At 42.3% G+C, this 24,907-nt stretch overlaps 1 protein-coding gene across 5 annotated transcripts in view; it reads left to right on the forward strand.

Moving 5' to 3' along the window:
- oxr1a (oxidation resistance 1a) overlaps positions 1 to 24,907 on the forward strand; it is a 167,404-nt gene that overhangs the window by 106,025 nt on the left and 36,472 nt on the right. For 3 of the 5 annotated variants that reach the window (XM_071468218.1, XM_071468220.1, XM_071468219.1), the window contains 2 exons: positions 11,028 to 11,110; positions 24,700 to 24,807. In XM_071468218.1, the coding sequence (XP_071324319.1) occupies positions 11,028 to 11,110; positions 24,700 to 24,807 (191 nt within the window). The remainder of the gene's footprint in view (positions 1 to 11,027; positions 11,111 to 24,699; positions 24,808 to 24,907) is intronic. The other 2 variants (XM_071468222.1, XM_071468223.1) reach the window with 1 other exon arrangement.

Raw genomic sequence — 24,907 nt, forward strand, 5'->3', positions numbered from 1 at the left:
CTGTCTGGCTAAATGGAAAGTAAGCCGTCTGTGCTGGTGAACCAGCCTCTATTACTGGTTCACCATTACAGACTGTGGTTGGACAGGAGGTGCACTTTGTGGAGCATTTTACATTACTCACAGATTGCCTTTATTTAATGCAGTAGTGGGGAAAGTTTTCAGATCTTTTACTTAAGTAAAAAGAACAATGCTGCCTTGTAGAAGTACGTAAGCCTTGAATTCAAAGTTTTACCAGTATTACCCGGAGATGTACTTGAATATCAAAGGAACATGTGGTCATTAGGCAAAGTGACCTCTCTGAGTGTTGTATTAGATTATTAGTGACACCTTAAAGGCATAATTTGATACATTTTGGCTTTTACTTTGTTACAGGGAGTTGGTTGAGAAGATTGATACTGCTCTCATGTCTAGATGGTAAATATAAGGCTGCCAATTAGCTTAGCTTAGCACAAAGACTGGAAACAGCTAGCCTGGCCCTGTTGAGATCTAAAATATAAATATATATACATATACCTAGCAGTAAAACTCACTTTACCAAAATCCAAAGTTAGTCAACATTATCCAAAATAGGATACTAACCAAGCAGCTAATGTTAGCAAATGTTATATTGCTATATAATGACTTTATGAGTTCTTGTGGATTTAGCACACCGTGACCATTGTTCAGCAAAGGTGACACAGGCTTGCTTCAAGTACAGTTCTTGAGTGAATGTACTTAGTTACTTCTCACGACTGATACTGCATGTTATTCTGTCCAGAATGTTTCTAAATATATGAATGTTAACCCAGAGTATCACAACTTTCTTTACGTGTACTCCCTCTACCTGCACTAAAGCCTGTTCAGATCTTGATTCATGAACAGGACTCTTTGCTTTTGGCTCAATAAGAAGATCTGATAATGCAGAGTTTGTGTTTCTCGTAGCTGAGCTCATCACTTCTCCTGCTATTGATTAGATCTGTAACCTGAGAGGTTAGTGTTGCTGCCGAGATGAGATGCCGAGTGCCAGGGCTCCAAGAGGCGACGTAAACCAATAAAGATGCGCTTTCGTGCCATAAATGTGGATGACACAAGTCTACTGATGCCAACCCTGCTTCATTTTCTACCATCTGCTTTCTACCATGCGCTTTCTCTTGAGGCAGTCCAAAGATTATTTCATTAATTAAGGGTGATTGGGTAATAATAATAATAATGACTGGACACTGGTCATTAGGAGTCATTTGTAGATCATCCCACATCAGTGGAGTCACAGCGTTGCATTACTGTCGCAGTCAGGATGGATCATAGAGTTGTTATGGAAGCTACAACAAGTGTACATTATGTATATGTATCATCGCCATCGATCCAGCCAATGCAGCCATACCATTCATCATGCCCTCTTTTTGTCTACTGCAACATACACACACACACACACACACACACACATACACACACACACACACACACACACAAACAAACACACAACCTCCCACTCCCAACTTTGACTGGAAAAGAAATATTGCTCAAAGTGCAATAACCTTAATGCCAGTGGTTGGATGAATCACAGTGTGATTAGTGAGCCTGGGGTCTGAATGCATGTGACAGCAGGGAGGAGGAAGACAGGATGTCTGGTGCTCAGGCAGGACCTCCTGTTTTCAGCTGCATGAGCACTGGATCAAAGTGCTTTCACTGCTGTTGAGAAAATGTTACAGATACAGTCTTATTGTGGTAGATAGTATGCAGGATATTGTTTCATCACTGTGGTGTCAGTAACTGCATGTGGGTATATACTTGTCAGGCTGCAATCAACAGTTATAAAGTCATTAGTCTGTCTTATTTTTCAAATATCCGGGGTGGTGATTGATATTGAGTGAAATGTTTAGATACTGTCACCAGTGTGATGACTGAGTTTCAGTACTGAATGCCATGCTAGTGGCACAGTTTTAGTTCAAAGTCAGTTGGTCTGCCCCTTCAGTCCAATATCTTGACAATTATTGGATGGATTGCTATGAAATTTTGTACAGACATTTGTGATCCCCAGAGAATGAATCCTACTGACTTTGCTGATCCCTTTACTTTTCCTTTAGTGCTACCATGAGGTTAACATTTGATTTTAATGAAATGTCTCCTCTGGTATTGGGTGGATTGCCATGAAATGTGGTACAAACATTAAGTTTACCCACAGGATGAATTGTGATGTCCTCATTTATGAGCAGTTGGCCAGTTTAACTTCTAGAGCACCTTGCATTCATCTGGAGTTTACTAATTCATGACTATTAGTACCTTTGGTAATTCTCATTTGCCTTTGGAAATACAGAACTCTTTGCACTACAGATTCACAGTTTAAAAACAGCTGTGTAGTTTTAAAGGAGCTATGTGTAAGTTTTGCTATTGCTACGTAGCCAACATTAGCATTGACAGCTTCAGCCATTGTTGCATTTACAACACAAGAGGTTATAATATGCCCACTGAGCAGCGCTTCTTCTTCAAGGCACACTGGACGCTACAGTGACTCGGAAAGTGGTGACACAGTCCGACCAGGCCGGAGCTAGCTGGTTAGCATGCTAACTTCAAAAACAAGAGGGTTGCTCTGGGCAAGTAAAGGAAAGAAGCTTGATGCCGAACTTGCGGTGCTTCTTCTAGACTGGTAGATAAACAGCTGTTCATGCTAATGTTAGCTATGTAGCAATAGCAAAACCTACAAGTGGTCTCTTTAAGATGGGGCCTTCATATTAATAATACAGTTGTGAGGCAACTGACTAGTATGCAGACTGAAGGTATCGGTTAATTAATATTTTGGTTTAACGACCTAAGTAGAATAGCTGGTTATGGTTAATATAACATTACGATTACAGCGGAGCATATTAGGTGCTTTTCCTTTTCATTCAGAATACGATTTTCCCACACGATGAAACTGCCACTGAATAATGCAGATAGGTTTGCGACCCTCATTTTTTAATAACACCTTTTTCCCTTTAAGTCTACACCAGGTTCATCACTATGGAAACAGTCATATACACGCTGTCTGAATATTAATTGAAATGAGTGTGTGGTAACAATCAGTACAGCCTGGAGTCCACTACTTAATGTGGAAAGAGAATCATGTTGCAGTGTAAAGACTTAAAGCCACATTACCAGCAACACTACTGGAGTGTGATCAGCCCACATGGGGAGAGTGTTAATGAGAGGACAGGGCAGATCCAGTGCCTAGCACGGACACACACAGATACACAGGTACGCGCATGCACGGACACACACGCAAATCTGCAGTTCAGCAAAGTTTCCCATAAAAGCTGAGTGGTGTATAGGCTGGTCCGAGGAGGCTGGCAGTGTAATACAGAGCTGAGTGGTGCTGAGAGTGTTGGCAAAGGGATGTTGCCTGTCACACTGTGTTCTCTGTGTTTAAGTTGACAGCTCCACTAGACCAATGCACTGTATATTCATTACAATGGAAAGACTGCAGCTTATGCTAGCACCGTAGTAAAGTTATAATGGCCCGTTTCTTGATACACTGCTGGTGGCACTCTTCTTTTAATCAGTGGTATCCATACAGGGACTATTGAGTAAGAAAGTTGACATTTGCTGTTGTTGATATGATATATTACTTTTATCTTCCCGCAATTTGAAATATGAGACGCAATTAGAGGATCCATAAGTGTAATTACTTCGCTGCAGAGACATTGAAAGTATTAAAAAACTGTATAGCTATATTGAATGTAATCTGGTCATTTAAAACTTGTCTGCATTTTCCAGCTGCCCCCAATCCCTTAACAGTCAGCCTTTAATAAAAAAAAAAAAAAAAAAGAACATGCTCTTTCTGATTTGTGACAGCATAAAACAAGATAATCCACTGGCATGTTGTGCTGTCATTAAGGGTTCAGTGAGGATTGTGTCTGTCTGTGTTTTTTCTGGAGCTAAACATAAAGTAGGAGCTTACTCTCCCAAACAACTTGGTCTCTGCATCCACACACAGGCACCTGGCACCAGCAAGACTCTGCACACATTATCATTAAGCTTGGCCTCCCAGCTCTCTGTCAAACTACATTTATTCTTTCTTTATGGTATATGATGATGTACTGTACAGTAACTTGTGATACATAATGGATAACTTCCTTTTGCACATGAGAAAGAGGCTCATGAAATTTGCAGCTCCTCTGCACTGCAATAAAAAAAAGTTGCGTCCACCTAACGACTTGGTGTTGAGACAACAGCACCGGCCGCTTAGCTTTAAAGCCAGAGCCAGGCACTGTGTGATACTCAGCACTTTTTAGTCCTGTTTTCTTTGTGTAAGCATTTCACTGCATATACTAGTGTCTTTTCACAGACTCTTGATTCAAGTCAGACGTAACAACTCTCCATCAATCTTCCATCCTCTTAGCCCAGCACTGTGGCCTACATGTCAGAATAATTTTTTTAAGACAACTTTTACTACACCAAGGTATCACTGTTTCTAAGTGTAGCTGCACGAGTTGAACGATACCAGTTGGTCAAACCATAACCCACGCAGGTGCAGAGATCGCTGCCTTTATAACCCGTGCTCTGACCCTTACTCTGTCCTCCTCCCCACCTCCTTAAGTTTTATCCATTTGGAGGATTTTGCTACAAGTGAGCTGCCTGTGTCACACATCATGGCTCACAAGCCAGAAAAGCAAATGACAAAGCAATATTGTTTTGTGTTGTGAAACAGGCCTATTATCTCTTCACCTGACATTCATATTGGATTTCTGATTTGCTACATAGCGAGCTAATTCTCTTTATAAAATGTTGCTTTGGTATTTCTGTCATTTTACAGACTGTAATAAACTGCGCCACAGGGCTTTTTATGTTAATCAGTTCCTTTAATGCCAGTAGATGTTGAAGTCAAAAGTTATTTAATGTCCCGACTTGCCATACATGGGCTGCCTCATTCTGTAAGAGGGAACATAAGTAGGCTATATGATACAAAGATGTGGTTTACAGGGAGTGCAGAATGTATAAGCAGGTGTACAAAAAATAGGGAAACAATTCATCATTTAATTTGTCAATCATATGAGATAGAGAAAAGCTGTCAGTTGGCACAGAACAGTTGTGTTAATAGCCACACCGGCAGCGTTAGGGCTGCCACCCTCAGTCAGTCAGTTGGTCAGTAGTTTGGTTAGTCTACCGCTGTGGTCAAGGCTGAAATATCCCAACAACTATTTCATGGATTACCACGAGATTTTGTGTCGTACTTAGGATGAATTGTAATAACTTTGTTAATTCTCTGACTTCCAAACACCATCATCAGGTCAAAATTTGAATATGTTAAATACTTTTTTTTCATGACAAATACCAGCAAAACTAATACAGTTCCCATCAGACTTAGCTGTACTTGTGTTTTCCACTAATTGGTAAACGTTAACATGTTAAGATGGTCAAAACAGGTCCAGCTACTTTACATCAGCATGGTAGCTTTGTCGTTACCATTTAGCTCGGCCTGAACTCTTGTTGTTTGATAAACTTAAAAAATATTAGGGACAATATGGAGAAATCCTTTATGGCCATATTTTTTTAGAATTGTATATAAGTTTACATCAAAATATCTAGAAGCAGTAAAACCCCTGGAGAGCTCAGTGAGAAACTGCCTATGGAAAAATAACTGGATTAGAGTGACAAGCACTATTTTGCCATCAATATGGAGACAGATAGTGTTTCAACTTTGATTTTTCCTGTTCAGATAAACAGGCTTTTCTGCCATAACACACATCATGCACATCATTCAATGAGACAGCATGACATAACTAACTCAAAATGGCAGAATCCAGAGCTCCAGGGGGTGCAGAGGCTGCACTGGAAATGTTTGAAGAAATGGGCCTGTGGCCAGTGCCAATCTAGATAAAGTAAATGCACTCATCTCTGCTCAACAGCACGGTGGAGACATTTCTAACAGAGGTGAGGCGAGGTTGCTAGTTATCTAATTTGTTGTTCAACCAAGTAAAACAGCAGTTACCACAGCACTGTTGTCATTTCCTATAAAGAAGGTTTTACTTGGCTCATTAATGGGCTGGATAACAACAACACTGGGTCAACTGTGTGAGAGAAGCTGTATGATTCGCTGAGAAGCTGAAAGGAGCTGCTGTGTGTCAGGAACAACAAAGGCTGCCTCTCACCAGTCTGGGATGTGAACAGTCACAAGAAGTCATGCCTATCTGAGCGACTTAACGAAAATGTATGTTACAGTGGCTGCATCCACATTATGGCCCACTGCACTGCCTCATGGGTATCTGTGTGTGTGTGTGTGTGGGTGTGTGTGTGTGTGGTGGGAGGGTGGTGTTTGGGTAGGAGATCTGTCCACTTTAAATTCACTACACATGAGAAGATATGCCTGTGATTTTGGTTGAACCCACCTCTCTGCAGGTGCATGGTTTAATGTGTCTGTGTGGGGGTCTGTGACATGAAAACTGTGATCAACACCCCACTGAGTGACACATTTCGGGAGTGAGGCTTCATCAGGACAAAAGAAAATTATGTTAATCAGATAGTTCAGATTCATTGCATCCACTGGCATGTGTGGGGAGTAAGTCTACAAAATTTCCAAAGGTATGTAGTTGTCGTGAGCTTTAATGGAGACTTATTTCAGTCTTTTTCCTGTTAAGTTTAATGACATTGCACATTAGATGCACATTAAGGGCAGCTATGAAAGAGATCTGTGAGATATTTTAGTTGTTGTTCACAAACTTATCATAGTGACATAATTGCTGGAGTTCAGTTTACAAGTGTCTAATATTTGTGGGTTAATTCTTTTGGGTGGGTCAGAGCAAGAAAACTTATGAATTGGGCTGCTTTTTTATTAAAGCAAAACGATCTGATTCTTGATTGCAAATTGCAAATGCTACTGTATTTGAGTCTAAAAACATGCTGTGTTCTGTACCCGCGCAATCTGTTGAGTATGAATCACGGCTGCTAAATATATAGTTCCCCTTCATTTTGTGCACAGCCATGACAAACCGGAGCGGGCAGGGAATCAGAGAGTCAACAACTATCTGACTAACATTCCCTCATGGTCTGATAGAATACACAAGCAGCCAATTTCCCTCTGCTCCCTTGTTTTCCCTGCCTCCTGGCTATATACAGCCCTCCCCAGATGTTATTTTTAGAAAACTCCCTAAACAGTAGGGGAGGCAATGGCTCTGCACCACAGCCACACTGAACAGGTGCTGTGCAGGACGAGTTAGAGAGCTGGAGAGTTTCCTCAAAAGCCTGAGAGGGAGGGAGGACAGAGAGGATGGACACAATAACAGAAATAACTGTGAGATATAATGCAGTAGTTAGTGAAATAACTATAACTGTGCGCAGATGGATAACATGAAACAAACGGGCTGTGGTTTGTGGACTTAAGAAGTAGTTTCCTTCTATAGAAGTAGGGCTCATTTAGAGACAACAGATGCTCCTGGTGTCCTGTGGAGTGGGATGAAACCAGAGCCTTTGTTATTGAAGATGCCCCGGTGCTGTGCTCCACTGAGTGTCTGGAGTGTGAATAAAATGCCCATTTCTTGTGCCACCTTCCACGGTGAGGTTTAATTTTAGACCAGGCACTGGCTCACCATGTGCGAACACCCTTGCAGCTGCTAATGCATTTTTGTTATTCCCCTTCACTTCCTTTCTCTGTCTGTCTTTCCCTCCATATCTCACCGTGACTCTCTCATTCCATGTGTGCTTCATGAATAAAAACTATGACAAAAAATATTAGATGACAGCCACTTTCTCTTTTTCATGACAAAAGATTAGACTAAAGCTCAATTAAAACATGACAAGAACTATGACGATAAGGATTTTTCGTCAACGTATAAAAACTAACCAATAATGTGAACGAGGGAAGGACATCGTTTTAATGCCCAGTCTAATTTGCATGCATCTGTGGCAGCTCACATATATCTCCTGATCCTGAGTAAAAGTGTTTCCTCTACTGTTCAGAACATGATTTGGCTGCTTATCGGTCAGTGACGTTATCTGATGTTATCTGTTCTTGGTAGAAACTGATTTATGGATTAAATTCATCCACAGTCCATTGAAAATTAGACAATGAATGGCAAAAAAAACCCCAGCTGAGACTAATTATGTTTACAACATGCTGGCAGTACACCAACATTTATAAAAAGCTAAGCTAATGTAGCTAACAGGTGCTGTGGATGTGGAGGCAAGTTCCAGGATGAACTGCCATCTAAATCGTCCTCTACATGTTAGCTAAACAAAGATCACAGCATTGATGTTATCCCGTACGATACGGGATATCGTCTCCTCTCAAACTGAACTGAGAGACTGAGCGGTGTTCCAGTGAACAGGTGAGTGAGTCCAGCTTCTGAGTGGCTCACTAATCTGCAGTGAACAGCTCAGTTAGCTGCGGTAGCGGCTAGGTTAGATGGAACAGATGCAGGCCTGCTGGATTAAAGACAGCTGTTCTGTTCAAATAGTTTTGAATTGCTGACACCTTGTTAGAGACGCCTGTAACTGCATACAAAGATGGCGACAGCTGTGGGCTCAAAATGCTTAGAAGACATAACAATAAAAAATGTATGACAAAAATGAGACTAACATTTCTTGACTAGACTAAAATATGTCTAGTTTTTGTTGACTGAAACTAGACTAAAACTAAAAAAAAATTTACTCACTAAAATTAGAAAATTAAAACACTAATCCTGTCAGGTTACAGTCAGGTTACATGCAGTCTGCAGCGCTGGCATGACCTGCATTTAAACAGAGACACAGTGGATTATATTTCATAACAGGGAAGCATGGAGTCACGCTGATGACGTTTTGCCTCTAAATAGAAACTAAGACACAACCATCCACAGCCCAGAGCTCCAATTTGTATTCTCCCACTGAAAGTAGTTATCCCTCCAAGGTTTTCATTTGGATACTGAATAATTGATTTGGCACACTCCAACAGTTTGTGTTTTTGCTCAACACTTTTGCTCTCGTTATCCAAGGTTTCTATGATGCTACAGGTTATTTTTTACAGTAGTCTAGCGGGGCAGAGTTGACAAAATCAAACATTATCAAACAGTATTTCCAAGAGAGTGCCTTGGTATTTAATGTAGAACTTGTACTCTGGAGATGATTGTTTAGCCTGTGCAAAGATAATACACAAAAAATAATGAGGGAGAAATGATCAATAGTTCCAACAAGGGGTCATGAGCTGATTCTAAAGGGATTCTAAACTAGTACATATGACATACCATCAGTACTAAAGGCAGGCAGCAATAGAGAGGGGGGATGAGGTATAATATGGGCATAACAGTGCACACGTTTGGACAGTCTTTCCTGGAGGAGGGTTATTGTGCTGCAGCCATGCTAGCAGCTTTGCGAGGTTGTACTGAGGCGCAGTGGTACTGTGAGCTAAATGTGAACGTTAGCCTGCCATTCACATCCATGATGCTAACATGCTCATAGTGACAATACTAACCTGCTGGTGCCATCTCGGTGTAGTGTGTCATCGTGCTGGTATTGGCCAATAAACATAATGTACAGCTGAGGCAAAATACCATGTTAATCTATCTGACAGGTGCTGACCACAGTGCTGGACTGACAGACGTTCAGGCCTAGAGCTCTTTGGTTAAAGTTTACCTACACCTCAAAGAATCATTAAGTTGATCAGAACAAACTTGGACAGAAAGTTCTGCTTTATATTTTTAGGTCCTTCCTAATCTTTGTTCTTTGCTTTGTTCATGTGAAATACGGGATAGGGTCACCTCCTCAGGCCTCTAAAATCATTAATCAAGGGAGCGGAAAAGAAAGAGAGATCAGTCTTTGCGTAAACTCCTCATAGCTTCGAGACATATGCAACCTCTGACAACAGGTTGCGAGAAGCCATTTCTTTGTAAACGGTCATGGGCCAAAAAAAACTGGGAACCATTGCTTCAGTATTTCTTAAGAAATGATAGTCCTTGAAATCTAGGACGAAAAACAATATTTTAGCTATTTTATCTTAGTGTGTGAGCAAAATTGATGACAATATCTAATGTGATATTACAGTATGAGTATTATGTCCATGTATTTTCTAGGGTATGCCTATATTTCATGAACTTAAGCCACAGTTTCATTTTTACAAGACTGACATTTACACCTGAAGCATCTCTGATTTCCCCTCCCCTCTCACTTTCTGCCAGGCAGTCCTGAGCCCCAGAAATAGCAACACTGGTGTGTGACTCATGTTTTGTGCTATCCAAGATGCCCGATGAGAAAGAAACAAAAAAAGGGACTCATTAGTCATTCACAACTCCTACAAAAGAAAGATGTGTAAGAGGAGGTGTGCGAGGGCACTGGGCCAATACATGTCCAACACAAATCTTTCACCCAAACTCACTGACCTTCTCCAATCAACTGCTTTCTTGGCTCTCACTCCCTACACCTCCCATGCTCCCTTTCCTCAGCCTGAAGTCAAAGACCAAAGACGGCCCCTTTTCTAGATCCTCTCCATTCCCACGAGTCTCCTTCCAGTTCCTTTCATCTCCCATCCTATCTTCTGCTTCTGTCTTTCATCTACTTGCTTCGATATTCCATCCATGCATCATTAACCCCCCCCCCCCCACCACCTTCATCACCCTCCAGTTCAGCCCCCACTTTGCCTTTGCTCCATCTCCAGCTTCAGCACGCCCTGCTTCTCAGCTGAATCCATCTTTCCCTTCTCCTCTCGGGCTCGCATCCAGAGCGGCAGTACCCTGATGGAGGTCAGCCTGGTCTCTGTCTGCCGTGAGAGCCAACAAGGGGAGGAAGGCAAGGTGAACTGTTTACAACGGCTGTCATTGCACTGTACGGTGGGCTAGGAGGAAGAAGGGAGTGAGCGAGCGAGGGGAGGACAGTTTGATAGAGAGAGAGCAAGAGCGGGAGAGTATAAGCAGAGCGAGAAGGAGAGAGAGGAAGAGAGAGAGAGAAAGTGGTCCGGCGCTCACAGCTCACATCGCTGGCTTGCTGGCTGGCTCGCTCACTGTTGACGAATGAGCTGTCTACCCACGGGGCTGGGAAACGGCAGCTTGTGACAAGCTGGGGAGAGAGGAACATGAATGTAATGCGTACCTTGCCTCGCTTGCTTTCAGATACCGGCCAGAAGAAGACTCCAGAGAAGAAGGATGGGAGGCGCATGTCGTTCCAGAGACCCAAAGGGACCATTGAATATTCTGTGAGTAACACACAGTTGAAACTGCCGTTTCTGGTTTAACACCGTTACATGTTTTTGATGCTTTTCTGCTCCCGTGCTGCTGCTGCTGCTGCTGCTGCTTCTGTGTGTGTGCGTCTGCTGCTGGTGGTTTCTGTAGCTCTGACTAGCTCCAGTAATGTTGGAGCTGTAGCAGTTTTGTTTATGTGTTGTGAGTCTGATCACGCTTGGTATCTCATTAGTGAGGGGGGAAGCATTTTGTGGATTTTGCAAGTGTAACACGTGTACCTCGTTTCTAAACTGTTTACATAAAGAGATCAGTGTGTGTGTTTGAGTGTGTGCAGGGTAGCTCATAGAAAGCTTATGGAAACAATGCATCCTCTGTTAAAGACACTCAGCTCCATTTTGCATGTAGATATATAGGAAGGAGGCAGAAACTGTAGCAGCTCCATACATTTCCTCCAGCTGGACCAGAGGAGGACAGATAGGCAGGAGCGCTGGCAGGATGTGTATTTGTTTTTCCACTCATTCTACGTACCATGTATCGGCGAGCATTCCACCACAGAGCTCGCTGTGCTCGCGAATGACCTTCCAACTGCGTTGTCATTTCTATTGATTTAGCTGTTGTATAGGAGAAGGGGAGGGGGGTTGAGAGAGAGAGAGAGACAGAGAGAGAGAGAGACAGACAGAGAGAGAGAGCGAGCGAGCTCTGGTTCCCTGGCGTGAACTGAAAATGGAGCCTGTCTCTGCTTTGCCTGGTTGTGTTCTTCAAATGACCCTCAAAATCCAGCTGCAATCAGACTGCCTTTCTTGCCTCTCTCTCTGTGGCAACAGTGAGGAGTAGGATTTCTGTGGCTCAGCTCCGACTGTCTGCCTGTCTGCTGAGGGGAGAGGAGATGAAGAGAAGGAGGAGAGAGGAAAAGAAGGAAGGAAGGAAGGAAGGGAGGGAGAGGAGGAAGGGTCTGTGGTCTCCCACTCACATTCCCGTCTCTCTCTCCCCCAAACTCCTCTCTTCTCGTTTCCCTGTTTTTGCTCTGCCACTGGATCTCTCCGGCCACTGCTTCCGGCTCCAGGAGCTACTGTAGATCTCACTGTGATTGGCTCCCTTCCTCCATCTCAAACACCTCAGCAACACTGACACCTCCTCCACGTCCGCTGCCTCCCCAACCTGTCAGTCATCCTGGACCTGCTGATTGACAAGGCCCCTGTTTACTTCGTCAGGGCTCGAACAACCTAAACCGTTACAACAGGATATTTGTCAGAGCCACAGCACTGTGTCATGGCCCTGATATGAGCCCCAAAGAGTCAGCAGGATGGAAAGAAATGCTTGTGGTTAAAAAAAAAAAAAAAAAAAGGGCTAAATTTAGTATTTAGTTTGGGGGGGGGGGGAAAGATTAACATCTCAATTACACAGCAAACCAATCCTGGTCCTGTCAGCCATCACTCTCTCTCTCTGTCTTTCCCCCTTATTACCCCCCACTAGATTGCTGATAGTGTGATGGATGGATCGAGCACTGCCAATGATTGTGTCCTGTAGCCTGACATGCTGCAACAGCACGTAGCGAGGAGGCTTGGGGCCGGCGAGAATATTTAAGGCAGTATAACCTACACCGAGAGACACATGGCCGACAGTGTCTCAGTGATTGAGAAGCAGCTTTATCTTAAACTCATCTCCTGTGCTGGGGGGACGGTCGGCGATGTTTCCTTATTTTGCTCTCCAGCAGATAAGTTTATAATCTATCGCCTGGCACCCACAGGAAAAAGGAGGGTTTCCTCTTATGTCGCTTTATCAATACAATCTCCCTCCTTCTCCCTCCCTCCTCTCACCCTTCTACCTCACACACAGGCTTCTTTTTCTGTCCCTTTTTTTTGCATTGAGAAATAACCTGAGCAGCTGCAACCCATCTGCCTAGACACTGATAACACCAGTCCATTCAGCCAAGTCCAGCTATTGGCTGACCTGCATCCAATTAAAAAAGTGTTTGAAGTCTCTGGGAACAACAGAGATAGATGGTGAGACAGAAAGACGTAGACAGAGAGAGGCAAAGAGCAGCGCAGAGGTGAGCCATGCAAGGGAGATTGGCTCTCTCCCTCTCCCCACAAACTGCCTGCGAGGGCAGCCAGTCAAAGTCAAACTAAATGAAGAAGTAAAAAAAAAAGTGTGGGTCACAGATATTTATCTCCAGACACATCAGCGCTGTCACACTGTGCACATAGATGCTCTACTTGAGCTGCTATTTTGGTTTTTGCCTCAACTCCAAGGACCGGCAGGGTGTCCTGACTAACAAATGGCTCCATTTATAACTTGGGTGTTACTTTTGTGGCTTTGGCCTGACTTTCTATTGGTTATAATAACATTTCACTCTCCAACTAAAATGTATTCTACTTTTGAGTATATCAGCAGGGGCAATACGACATCAGACATGGCAAGATACCTGAACTTTTAAGCAAGTTAAAGATGAGGTTGATGGCTCTGGGATGAAACTTCAGTCCTGATTCTGATCCTGGTCTGCAGATACCGAATCTCATCTGATAATTATATTTTTCACAATAAGCTGTTACATAGTGACGCTCCTTCTCCATCAGAAACAGCTTTTGGTTCAGTGCAGCTTGCAGACACTGACACAACCCAGACACAAACCCTGCTTTCAACACATCCACAGAATTAATGTTAATTGGCAGCAGCTGACGACATACCACCGGAGGTCTGGTTTGTTATTTTAAAAATGGGAAGCTGCCAGCTGATTGTTTGGGACACTGCTCTTTTCTAAGAGGAGCAGAGAGATAACAGTGGATTGCAGTAAAGAAACTCATACTGACTCATTAAAATATGCCCAGATCGGCTCTGATACTGATCCAATCAGCTCAGGATGTCCCTGGGTGAAAATGAAATTGAACTAAGAATTTAGGTAATAATCCCTTGCTCCGTGGTTCCAATTAATAGCGGTCCACAACAGTGTAACTTGTCCCACCACAGCTTCAAAATTCATTCATTCATTCATTTAGAAAGCTGTAACGTGTCAGTCTAATGAAGTTCTTCTGTTTACTGCACTAAAGTTTTGAAATCTTCATTCAGTCATTAGCCATACTGTTTATCCTTATAGGGTTGCAGGGGGGCAGGACCCAATCCCAGCTGGCACTGGGGGAGGGCGGGGCACACTGTGGACAGGTCCCCTGTCTGTCACAGGGCTGACATATAGAGGCAAACAACCATTCACACACACTCACATCCACACCTACGGGATATTTAGAGTCACCAATTAACCTAAACCTGCATGCCAATTTCAATATTTAATCAACCACCACCCACCTGACCCGAGTCAGTGAGGGTTATTTATTTACAGAATGTGAAGCAATGGAGGCGTGAGTATCTTTCACATATTTATTTGTCACAAAGTACTTGGCAATTAAAATATTTGCAGTGGAGCACCTTATTATGTAATGATTCATTTAAGAAAGCCACCCCCACCGGCTGCCAGTGAGTGACATGTAGCCTCTGCATCAACAGTGACTGTTCATCACCAATGTTGGTGAACGATCATTCTTGATCAGTTTACCTGACTTAAGGTGAAAATGGGTGAGAACAGGAGAAAAACAGAAAAGGAAGATGTTTTTGCAAAAAGAAAAGCAGCGTCAGTTCTCTGGAATTATTTCAGCTACAGAGAAGTGTTGACCAAAAAGGTATTCAAGTCATCAGGGGAAAAGTCCTCTACACCATATCATGCAGCCCTAATGCTGACCATGTATTGTATCCTTCCCTAGTTCCTCCCCATCACCGTTGTAATGCTTACTATCAAATAAAGGCAAATATGCCCCCAAATAATGACCTCTGATCTTTTTTTAGGGACACTGCCATATTACAGTTATGTATTATTTATATTATGTTATGTATATTAGTTATTGTACCAAGGTCAAAACTACAAAGATAACATCTACGTAGTCACAAATTGTAATTGCTCTTTATTGTTGAGTCATGTTTAGTCAATTATTTGTCCTGAACCTCCGTAGCCACACTCTCTCTCAGTCTGTTGCAGTGCTCTCAGCAGAAATGGCACGGCAAAGCTCTCATCACACTTTGCATAGTGACACTAGAGAGCAGTCAGGATGTTGCCATTCTTGCCAACAACAAATCAGATGAATACAATGAAAAGGCAGTCATGGTGCCCGGAGAATGAATCCTAATGACTCTGGTCCTCCACCACCTCTGTGAGGTTAACGTTTGTAGTTTTATGTGTTTTTAGTGCTGTTGTCACTGTGAACGTGGCAGTGTACTAGTGTTAGCATTTGACTCACCAATTCACCAAAACTCACCCAATGAGCGTGACTGTACTGTTGTAGTCTTGATTCGATACCTTGAGGAACGTGTTTTTCTTCAAAACTTCTTCATTTTGCAAAAGAAGATAAATCTTTGCTCTCTAAACACAAGCAACCACACAGAACTTCCTTAATAAAAAGCGATTAAATCATTAAATCATTAAATCATTGCACATGTGATTGAAGAATAACAAGACTACCAATCTGTTGTGTACTCGGCAGTTTTTATGCTTAGTTTTACAGACATATTTTGGTGGGTACAAAGTATATTGAGGTTTAATACCCAGTTCTAACAACAGGTCTATACACAGTCAGTCTGGTCTGATTATACTGATCAGACTGAGTGCGTCAGTATGATCCAGATGTGTCATGATTCTACCAGATGTGAAACAGGTAACTGCTGATGATGACAGAGCGGTGATCAGTCAGTATTAGCAATCTGCTGGTTGAAGTGATCTCTGCGGTTGAGAGGAAGCACTGTGGGCATTAGAGGGCTTGCGGACGTGAGATGAGTCATACACCAAGCACCAGGTGTGTGCGCACACAGAGAAACACACATCGGCAGTAATCTTAACTCTGCACCCTCCTGACAATCAGTCACTCTGATTGCATTATTCACTGCTGGGTAGTAGAGGGGATCCCACTGTTTCAGCTCTTTCACGGCTCGGGATGATGGAGAGATGATGGGATTGGAGGGGTGTGTGGATGGGGATGTTAAAAGTGATGGAGGAGGGAATAGAGGGTAAAGCATGTGGAGAAGATGGAGGCTGATGGATGGGTGGCTTGATGGATAGAAGAGCAGACTAATACATGGCTTTGATGTCAGCAGTTCACTCTGATACCTTTTAGTCTAAGCATTATTTAAACTGCTCTTGCATGTGCTTCACCTGCATGTTGAAGCCTGGAATGAACCTTTTCAGATTCAGACTTTTGCTTTATCAACATTTTTTCTGTTAGTTAGCCAAACTACAAAATGACTTGGCTGTTACCTGGTAATCATGCAACTAAAGCCAGAGTCTGTCTCTATGCTTTGTGAGAGATGTTTCTTAAGGAGTGAGGTGTCCGTCTGCATTGTCTTGATGTTTAAAGAGTTAGCAAGCGTGGTGCGCTTTTGGTGTTTAGAAATACCAGCAGAGTGATGAGTCTGTCACTCAATAAAGCTGCCTGCACACATGCATCATTTTCTATTCTGTACATGGGAGAAAGAGATCAGTTGATTACTGATGGACTCCTAATACAAGATGATATTAAATAATAATCAGAATCCTTCAGTTAAAGTACATCATATTAATGTTTTAATCACTTTAATTAGAATCTTTGGACACTCAGAGCTGAGCACCAGCTCATCCTGCCAGTCTATGAAACTGTAGCTAACATTAGCTTAGCAGCTAAAAGATTAGACTTAGAGCTGCCAACTGGCTGAATTTAGAGGATATCTTCAGCTGTGAGGCCTGACAGCAGTTTTTCACTGTTACCATATGAGTGAAAGTCTATACAGTGCTGGCTCAAACACTGCCGTAGCTTTGACATTTCTACGTCACAATGAATCTGTTTTTGCTTCGCTGGTTCTTGCGTGTCATTAGGTTTCTGTGTTTGTGTTGGCAAATGAGTGGAAGGGCTGTCGAAGCCTGAAGCAGGAGGTCATAACCTGACCCAAGGAGGAATCCATGAGAGCTTGAACGTGAGATGGCAACTCCTGCTCTGTGTCACTGTGAAAAGGACGGTATAACGTGACTTTCTCCCTTAGTACTTGTAGCGGGTCTAATTTTAGGTCTGCAAATGATCAGCGGGGATATAGTACACAATATTGCACACAATACACAATACAATACACATGCCGTTAGGATAATAACGACAAAGTCGCCATGGTAACTCTCATGCTAAAGCTGGGCTTCATCCTTCATTATAAAATGAGGAGCGATGGCTGCTCTGATATGGTATTATGGGTGATTGAACTGACCCCTAGAGCTTTATTTCCACTTTGATGACAACACAGTGGAATCGTTGTGTTGATTATGGTTCCTCTTTTACTCTTTTCCAGTTGTTTAATCTGTTCCACTCCTTTTCCCTGTTTTTCGTCGAGAATCTGAGGTGGCCTTGGTAGAGAAAAAGGTTCTACATATAAATACGGATCAGCCAGTGACCTGTGAAAGGTTCCCTTTTAAAACATATCTGCTTCATAATCTGAGATTGCATCTTACTTCCTTGGTTCACCTTTTGCAGTAGCACTCATAGATTTGCTTTCATGTTGAACACTTAATGTTCTTACCAAGATGTCAGCGGATTCTTAAATGGAGCTATTAGTCTTCAGCCGTCCATCCAACTGTCCTTGTTGAATCTATAACGTCCTCCCCTGTTCAACAAGGTGACCGTTAGCTAGATGTCAGTCACGCTCAAGATGGCTGCCACGGCCTTCCTCTACCCTTCTCCTTGAAAGGAGGGGATGTCACCCGTACGGGAAGAAGCTTAATTATTCATCCCCAGTTCTGGATGAATAATGGGTATTATTGATCCAGGTGATAAGAAGATAGGGTCCACCTGTCATTAGTGGCTATAATCCTGATTGTGATTACTCACCCCCCCTCCCTCGTTCTCCTGTCAATGTGTCAGTAACAGGTCTTTATCAGTGGTTCTCATTTGCATGCCCCCTGTCCTCTGCCACTTAATCGAGTTAGAGATACCTCGTCTTACTGTACGATCAATGGCTGCATCTGAGATCAGATGTACATGTCATTTTAGTGGTGCCTTGATGCTTCTGTGACGTACGAAGCTTGTTGTGTTGCTAATATTATAGGCTCATTTAGACCAAGCGATTAATTAAGCTCAAAAGGCAAAAGTGATTCATGCTGTTTTTACACCAGCCACAACCTGGCTTTGCCAATGTTTACTTCATTGAACAAAAGATATTTTTACCTGTATTGATTGGCTGAGCTCCTGATATGTAACTACCAGAGCAGCTATTTGATACCCGAGCCAACAGCTGTCATAGGTTAGGTTAAGCTTTAAAATATCTACTTGAAGAACAAAAAGCAGATTTTTACAAAATAAAACCAAATATGTCACCTTATTTCACAGGATGATTAAAAAAAGTGATTTAGCAGCTGTAAATGTCCTGTAGACCTGAATGTCCCGTAGGTTGGCCTCATGCTGAGCAACAGAGGAGCTATAAAGCTAAAAATAAAGAGGTCATGGATGAGATGGTAGCAAATAGCACCTAGGGAGAATCGATGCTCTGTGCTGAAGCCGGCAGGATGAAAGGCTCTGACACTGTAGGCACCCTGCTGATTATTAACTCTTTATCTTCTCAGCTAAAGAAAACAGAAAAGGCCATTATAGCCTTTTAAGATACTTCAATGTTAAAATGCTAGCCATGTACCAAGGACATTACACAAATCCAGATCAGGGGGTTTGTAAATATTTGGATGGACGGGATGATTGATGATCAGTTATGACACACTACTGTAATAATTTCTCGTGTCTAGGGTATAATATGGTGTTATTATCCTGCTTTTTATGGCCATGTTGTAAATACTTAATGTGTGTGTGTCATTGCTGTGTCACAGAGACATTGCCGCTGTGGGTCTGATCTCTGTGACGCCTCCTGTTCTCTTTGGGACAGGATATTTATCAAGTTGACATGCTGCTGTCGTCTGAGTGAACAGTGCAGCTCTCTCTTTACAGAGCTGGAGAGATGACAAATCATGTAGTTCCTTGATACTGTCAGAAGGTGTCCGAGAGCCGTTGTTAATGACAGTTATGAGGAAATATTTTCGATGGGAGACAAACCTGTCACAGCATCCTCTTTATGTCTTCTTTGTGGCTCCACCACTTTGGTTTCTCTTAGCCACCGTGGAAGGCACCAAGGTATATCCTGTTTGTCCACCACACTTGATTTAACTGGCTAAAATCCAAACAAATAAGACATCACTGAGTGCGTTCACATGCAAACTGGTATCCTGGTGTTGACGCCTCTCGGTTTTGATCTTGTTTGGGATAAGATGTTTACGTGCAACATAGAGAGAACCTGGTTATTCACATTCTTGATACTTGCCAGTACCCGGATTTTTGATCATTTACAGTAAGTACAGGTATGTCTTCGAATCCTCAGCATCTCAGTTACTGTGTCATTTCTATATTAGCTGAATCACCTCAGCATTTGAGAATGAATTGGGTTGCTTTGCTGGATTTGACTTCTCCATCTAATCACCAAGAATGGGAGACTAGAGCAAATGGTGGCAGAAGGTGGCAGAAGGTGTTTACATGCAGTATCCCAGCTTTCACACTACAGGAACAAGAGCTTATCCAGATTCCTGAAACCAGAGTAAGGTTTTCACACACATAACACATAACTGGGATACTGGACAAGCCTAATCATAACTGGGATACTTGCTTGCATGTGAATGCAGGACGTGTAGTTATATGAATAGAACTGTGACCTGTGTAACCCTGATGTGTTACAAGCTTTGGTAAGCTGGTATGAAACGACTGAATATAATATTTAATATATTTATAGTTTACTCAAAAGTAACATGTACCACACAAACCACCCCACATCCTTTTTCTATAATGAGTGATACATCAGGTCTATACAGTACAAATATTAGAAACATACTTCTTTGTTTCTCAGTCCTTTCTAAATAGTGAACTATGCAGTATCTGATAATTCCTGTCTGTGGTCGTCTCATTGAAGCTACATCCAGATTCCAACAGAAATGATTTCTGGCAGCTGATCACTTTACTTTGTTTACAAAAGTAGGTCTTAGATATGTTGCTATCCATATCACACACACAAGAATGGTTTGTTTTGCTTATGATAAATGACGTCACATCTCTAAACCTTACAGGCACGAGTTCATGAGGTTTGTACATGTAATCACTGCCTTCTTTGGCCTGCAGCCTCCGTTTAACTTAATCTCAACTCTGATCAAATCATTGAATTAAATCTAGCCTGATGAACAAGCGGTGAAAATCTAAAGGTATCAAATAGCATTTTGAAATATGAAGGATGCTTTTTTAATTTGATTTGCTTCTAGGAAATGATCAAATTAACATTTAATCAAGCCGGAGAATTGAATCAGCTCAACAAACTGCTGTTATTGTGTATCTCCACTTTGACCCTTCAAGGAGACGTGTCTGTGGAACAGGTAAAAATAGATGTCTGGATTTACTGAAACATACTACAGTAATGCTGATGAATAATGAAATTTATTTTGTTTTTAGTAGACATACTGCAGTATAATTTTCAGTGGTCATAAGGGGTAGAGGAAATCTATTGATTTGTCTTTGCTTCACTTAAAACCACGACATCTATCTACAACCAGTTACTAGCCAAGAATATCCCAGAAGAGCCAAGCTCCACCCATCCTGTCCTTTTCTGCAGTGTAGACCTGCGCACCATGAAGCCTCTGCAGGTCAGACTGCTGTATCCTATCCACCTCACTTCAGCCCAGCACAGCCTCCCCACCCAATCCATACTGCACAATGCATTCCTGCTCTGCCTTGTTCACTGTCAGCCAAACAAAGTTGCACACTTTGCTGAGTCAGGGAGACTGTATACCAGCAACGTGACTGACCTCAGCTCTGATTAGTTTGTTCTCCCAGAGGGTACGGTGGAGCCCACAATCTGGGCCTGGGTTAGCACTTAGCAACATCCCAACCCAGCTTTGTCCAACCCTTGCAAGTGTAGTCTTAATAGACGAGCTATGGATTAGCAACAATGACTTAACAATTATTTATTACAATAACAACATTACAATAATTCTTGGTTTCAGAACTAAAACTAGTCTTATATTGGACTTTAAACATGCTCATGCCCCCACTTTGAATTTGCTCTGCAGTGGAGGATGGTGCTGCAAGCAAGTGACCTGCATCACAAGATGTTTCAGCTCAGAAAGCTAATGAGCCAAAACAAGTGACATAGTAGCATTACTGTCACTGTACTTTCTTGGTGATTATTCGTTAACTAACAGTTTCTGCTGGATTTCTGCCACCATCAGCTCTTTTATCATGTGACTTTATTGTCGGTACAATGAGAAGTTTTCCTAGAGACACAGTATCAATGTTGTTCTTCCTCTAGCTGTCTGCAGTGGTCTTGCTTTGGCCACAGCCTTATTATGGATGAGTGATTGGATGAATCTGGTTGGGATTGGAGTTTGCCTAAATCCAGTTAGATTTTTAAACAGTTTAAATAACCATAATTAATAATCATCTAAAATGAGACATTGTTTGAGTTAAGAAGCTTTGGACAGCAAGAGACCATCTTGCAGTGGGATCACCCCAGCTGTGACGCCCGTCAACATGTTTATGTTCTGATCCATCAGTACTCCTTCATATTTATTTCATTATTACATGAGCACCTGTAATCACCTGTAAAGTTTTGTAACTGTATGTTGCACAGTTTTGATGCTATCGTGGTGACAAAAATCTGTCCCAGACATAAAAACCTGTCAAAGTACTCAACTTCATATCATATCTACAGCTACATTCTTCATGTCCCCAGCCCTCGTCCTTATCTCCAAGCCCTACCCTATTTCAAACTCAAGCTAACAGGCTAAATGACATACTTTGCATATGCTAACTGATGCCTGCTCGATGTGTTCGCCGCTCTGAGCCACAGATTCTGAGGATGATCCCATATGGCTCTGTTGTACTTGCTAAATCAAGTACACTTTGTATTTCAAATATTTGAAGTATGACTTCCTCCCCAGCCCTCCACACTTCATCTCTCTGTTTTTGATTTGGCTGAGGGATTTTGTGTAACAAACTGCTGCCTGACACCCATGTAACACAGTGAAAGATTCAGCTGTTTTCATTTCACAATGACTTTCAGCTGCTACCTGGAGACGGAACTCATGCTGCAGTCTGTTTTTGGAGCGTGAGTTGGTGCACGTCGCAGTTAGTGATATTTAAAGTGAGGACATTCACTTCAGTTGCAAACAGCTTCTGAGTTTCTGTATTTTGTGCAGCCTCATGCATGATCCTGATCGTGTCTTATGTGACTACCAACCTCACGCACAATGACTCAGAGTTAGTAATGCTCCAGCTTGTCTGTCTTGGTTCCCCTTATTCAACTACCTGTCTGTGACTGCGCTGTGTGTGTGTGTGTGTGTGTGTGTGTGTGTGTGTGTGTGTGTGTGTGTCTGTCTGTCTGTTCCTGCTAGAGTATGGATCTACCATGTTTGGAATTTGTAAAATCTGTCATTCCTTGGTGTTTTTGTACACACACACACACACACACACACACACACACACACACACACACACACACACACACACACACACACACACACAGAGAGAGAGAGAGAGTCCCATGACTGCTGCACTAATACACACAGTGCCATTATCCTGTCCTAATTATACACAGCTTAAAGTCAGCCCTGCCTGCCTGGTTCTCAAGGGTTCTTTCCCCTGAGCTCATTTTTTTCACGTTTACAACATTTCATACACACGCAGGCACTTTTTTGACATGGTTGTCATCCTTATTTGGAAGGTAGAAACTCCCACTGGGCACATTAGATGCTTAACTAGTTCAGACACGTGGAGCACATCTCTGTTGTATAGATTGTAACTGGTGGAGACAAGCAGAAGCACCTGTGTCACACAGCACGGTGCTGCAGCTGAGCACAGGGTGTAGCCACAACAGCAGGAACCTGCATGAAAACACAACTAACGTGATTTTCTTCTGCTTGTTTGTACATTTAAAATGGTTCATGATGATGTGTTCTGTCAAAGTGAATTAAATCACTCGGTTAATGCTGAACAGGTTAGTCGGTTAATCAGTTAATTGACCAGCAAAAAATATTCAACTACAGTTTTCACAATCAGTCTCTTCAGGTATTGATTAAGAAGAAATACTATTGTAATCGAATATCTTTGGCTTTAGAGCTGCTGGTTGAACAAAAGAGTTTGATAAGCCCCACCCACCTTAGTTACTGTTGCTACCCCCCATCAGGTTTTTTTATTCGTGCACAGCAATGCAACAATGGGTCCTTGATTCCAGACAAAGGTACACAACAGCAGCTCATTTCTAGGTAGCAACTGTCGAACTGTTTGCCTGCTTAAACGACAACTCTTGCTGGCATATTTTACCTAATGAAGCTATTGTTAGCTCCATCAGCTGGTTGTAAAGGCTTAAGATTTTATTGTTTCTACCAGACTTTTTTTAAAACAAGAACCCTGTCTTACATAAGCACTTGGTGGCTACATGCATGATATTGTGCTTAAAGACATGAAGCTAAACACTGTTCAGCATTATTCTTGTACTGCAGTACTGTTAGTACAAGAATAACAAGTGTAATAATGTAATAATAATAATAATAATGATATCAGACCATTATTCTGGAGTTAAAGCCTTTAGGATGAAGAGAAGAACAGTAAAGAGCAGGACCCAGCTGCTAAGGCTAGCCCACACTCTAATATAATAGCATCAGGACCAGCTACTGCACAGCGGAGGTGCCAGCTTCTTCCCTCTTGGTCTTGGAAGTAAAATTTGGTTACTACTATGGGTAGTAATCTAGGTAGCCACACATACTAACAACTTCTGCTTATTGTGACGAACATACAGTTTAATCTATTCCTGACATTTTGTGAAGTATCACTTTTAATACAGCCCACGATACATCACTTTAGGATGTTGAGAAATCCAAACCTTGACCGACTTGCTGTGCCTGGTTGCGGTTGCTAAGGACGATCGCTGCTCGCGGGAGGTGGAGAGGGATTTAGCAAATGGTCAATTTGAAAGCATCACTCGGGGTGTGGGGAGTTAATTAAGATGTTTTACATGCATTTACATTACATTTCCTGGTGCTCTATAGACTAAATGATTGATAAATTAAATGATAAATGAAAGTATATAATTGAAAAAATAATTGAGAGATTGATAAATAACAAAAATAATTGTTTTCACCCATAGTCATAGCTCTAGACCTTGTCTTACTTATATTAAATTTAAAGAAAAGGTACACGTTGCTACATGATGCTTCTGAAGATAAAACGACTGCTGCTGACATTCATGTCAGTTCATATTTCTTCCAGCAGCATCCCATGGGAATCTATTCCTGGTCAACAGCTGACAGCTTTAATTTTCATAACATCCCAAAATCTAACATCAAAAAAAACAAAAAAACAAGCCACATCAAAACCTTTAAAGTGATAATTGCACAGCTCTGTTGATCATATTTTCTCTGTCCGCCTCTCATCCTCTGTCACATCCTCACGTCTTCCCTTCACAGCTCTACGGAAGTTCCCCAAACAGAAGCAGGAGTGTGATTCTGTGTCCTCTCTCTTGTTTTGTGGTCCAGGTGGAATCGCGGGACACGTTGAACAGCATTGCGCTCAAGTTCGACACCACACCCAACGAGCTGGTTCAGCTGAACAAGCTGTTCTCCAGAGCTGTGGTGCCTGGCCAGGTGTGAACCGCCGTGCACGCCCTCACTGATTCAGATTCAGCTTCATCACCTCTTCACTGTCCTACAGCAACCTCATATCCACAGCCACCCACTAACTGCT

This window comes from Trachinotus anak, unplaced genomic scaffold, assembly GCF_046630095.1.
Source record: "Trachinotus anak isolate AG129_WGS33_773 ecotype Australia unplaced genomic scaffold, CSIRO_AGI_Tana_v1 ptg000032l, whole genome shotgun sequence".
Classification (NCBI taxonomy): Eukaryota; Metazoa; Chordata; class Actinopteri; order Carangiformes; family Carangidae; genus Trachinotus; species Trachinotus anak.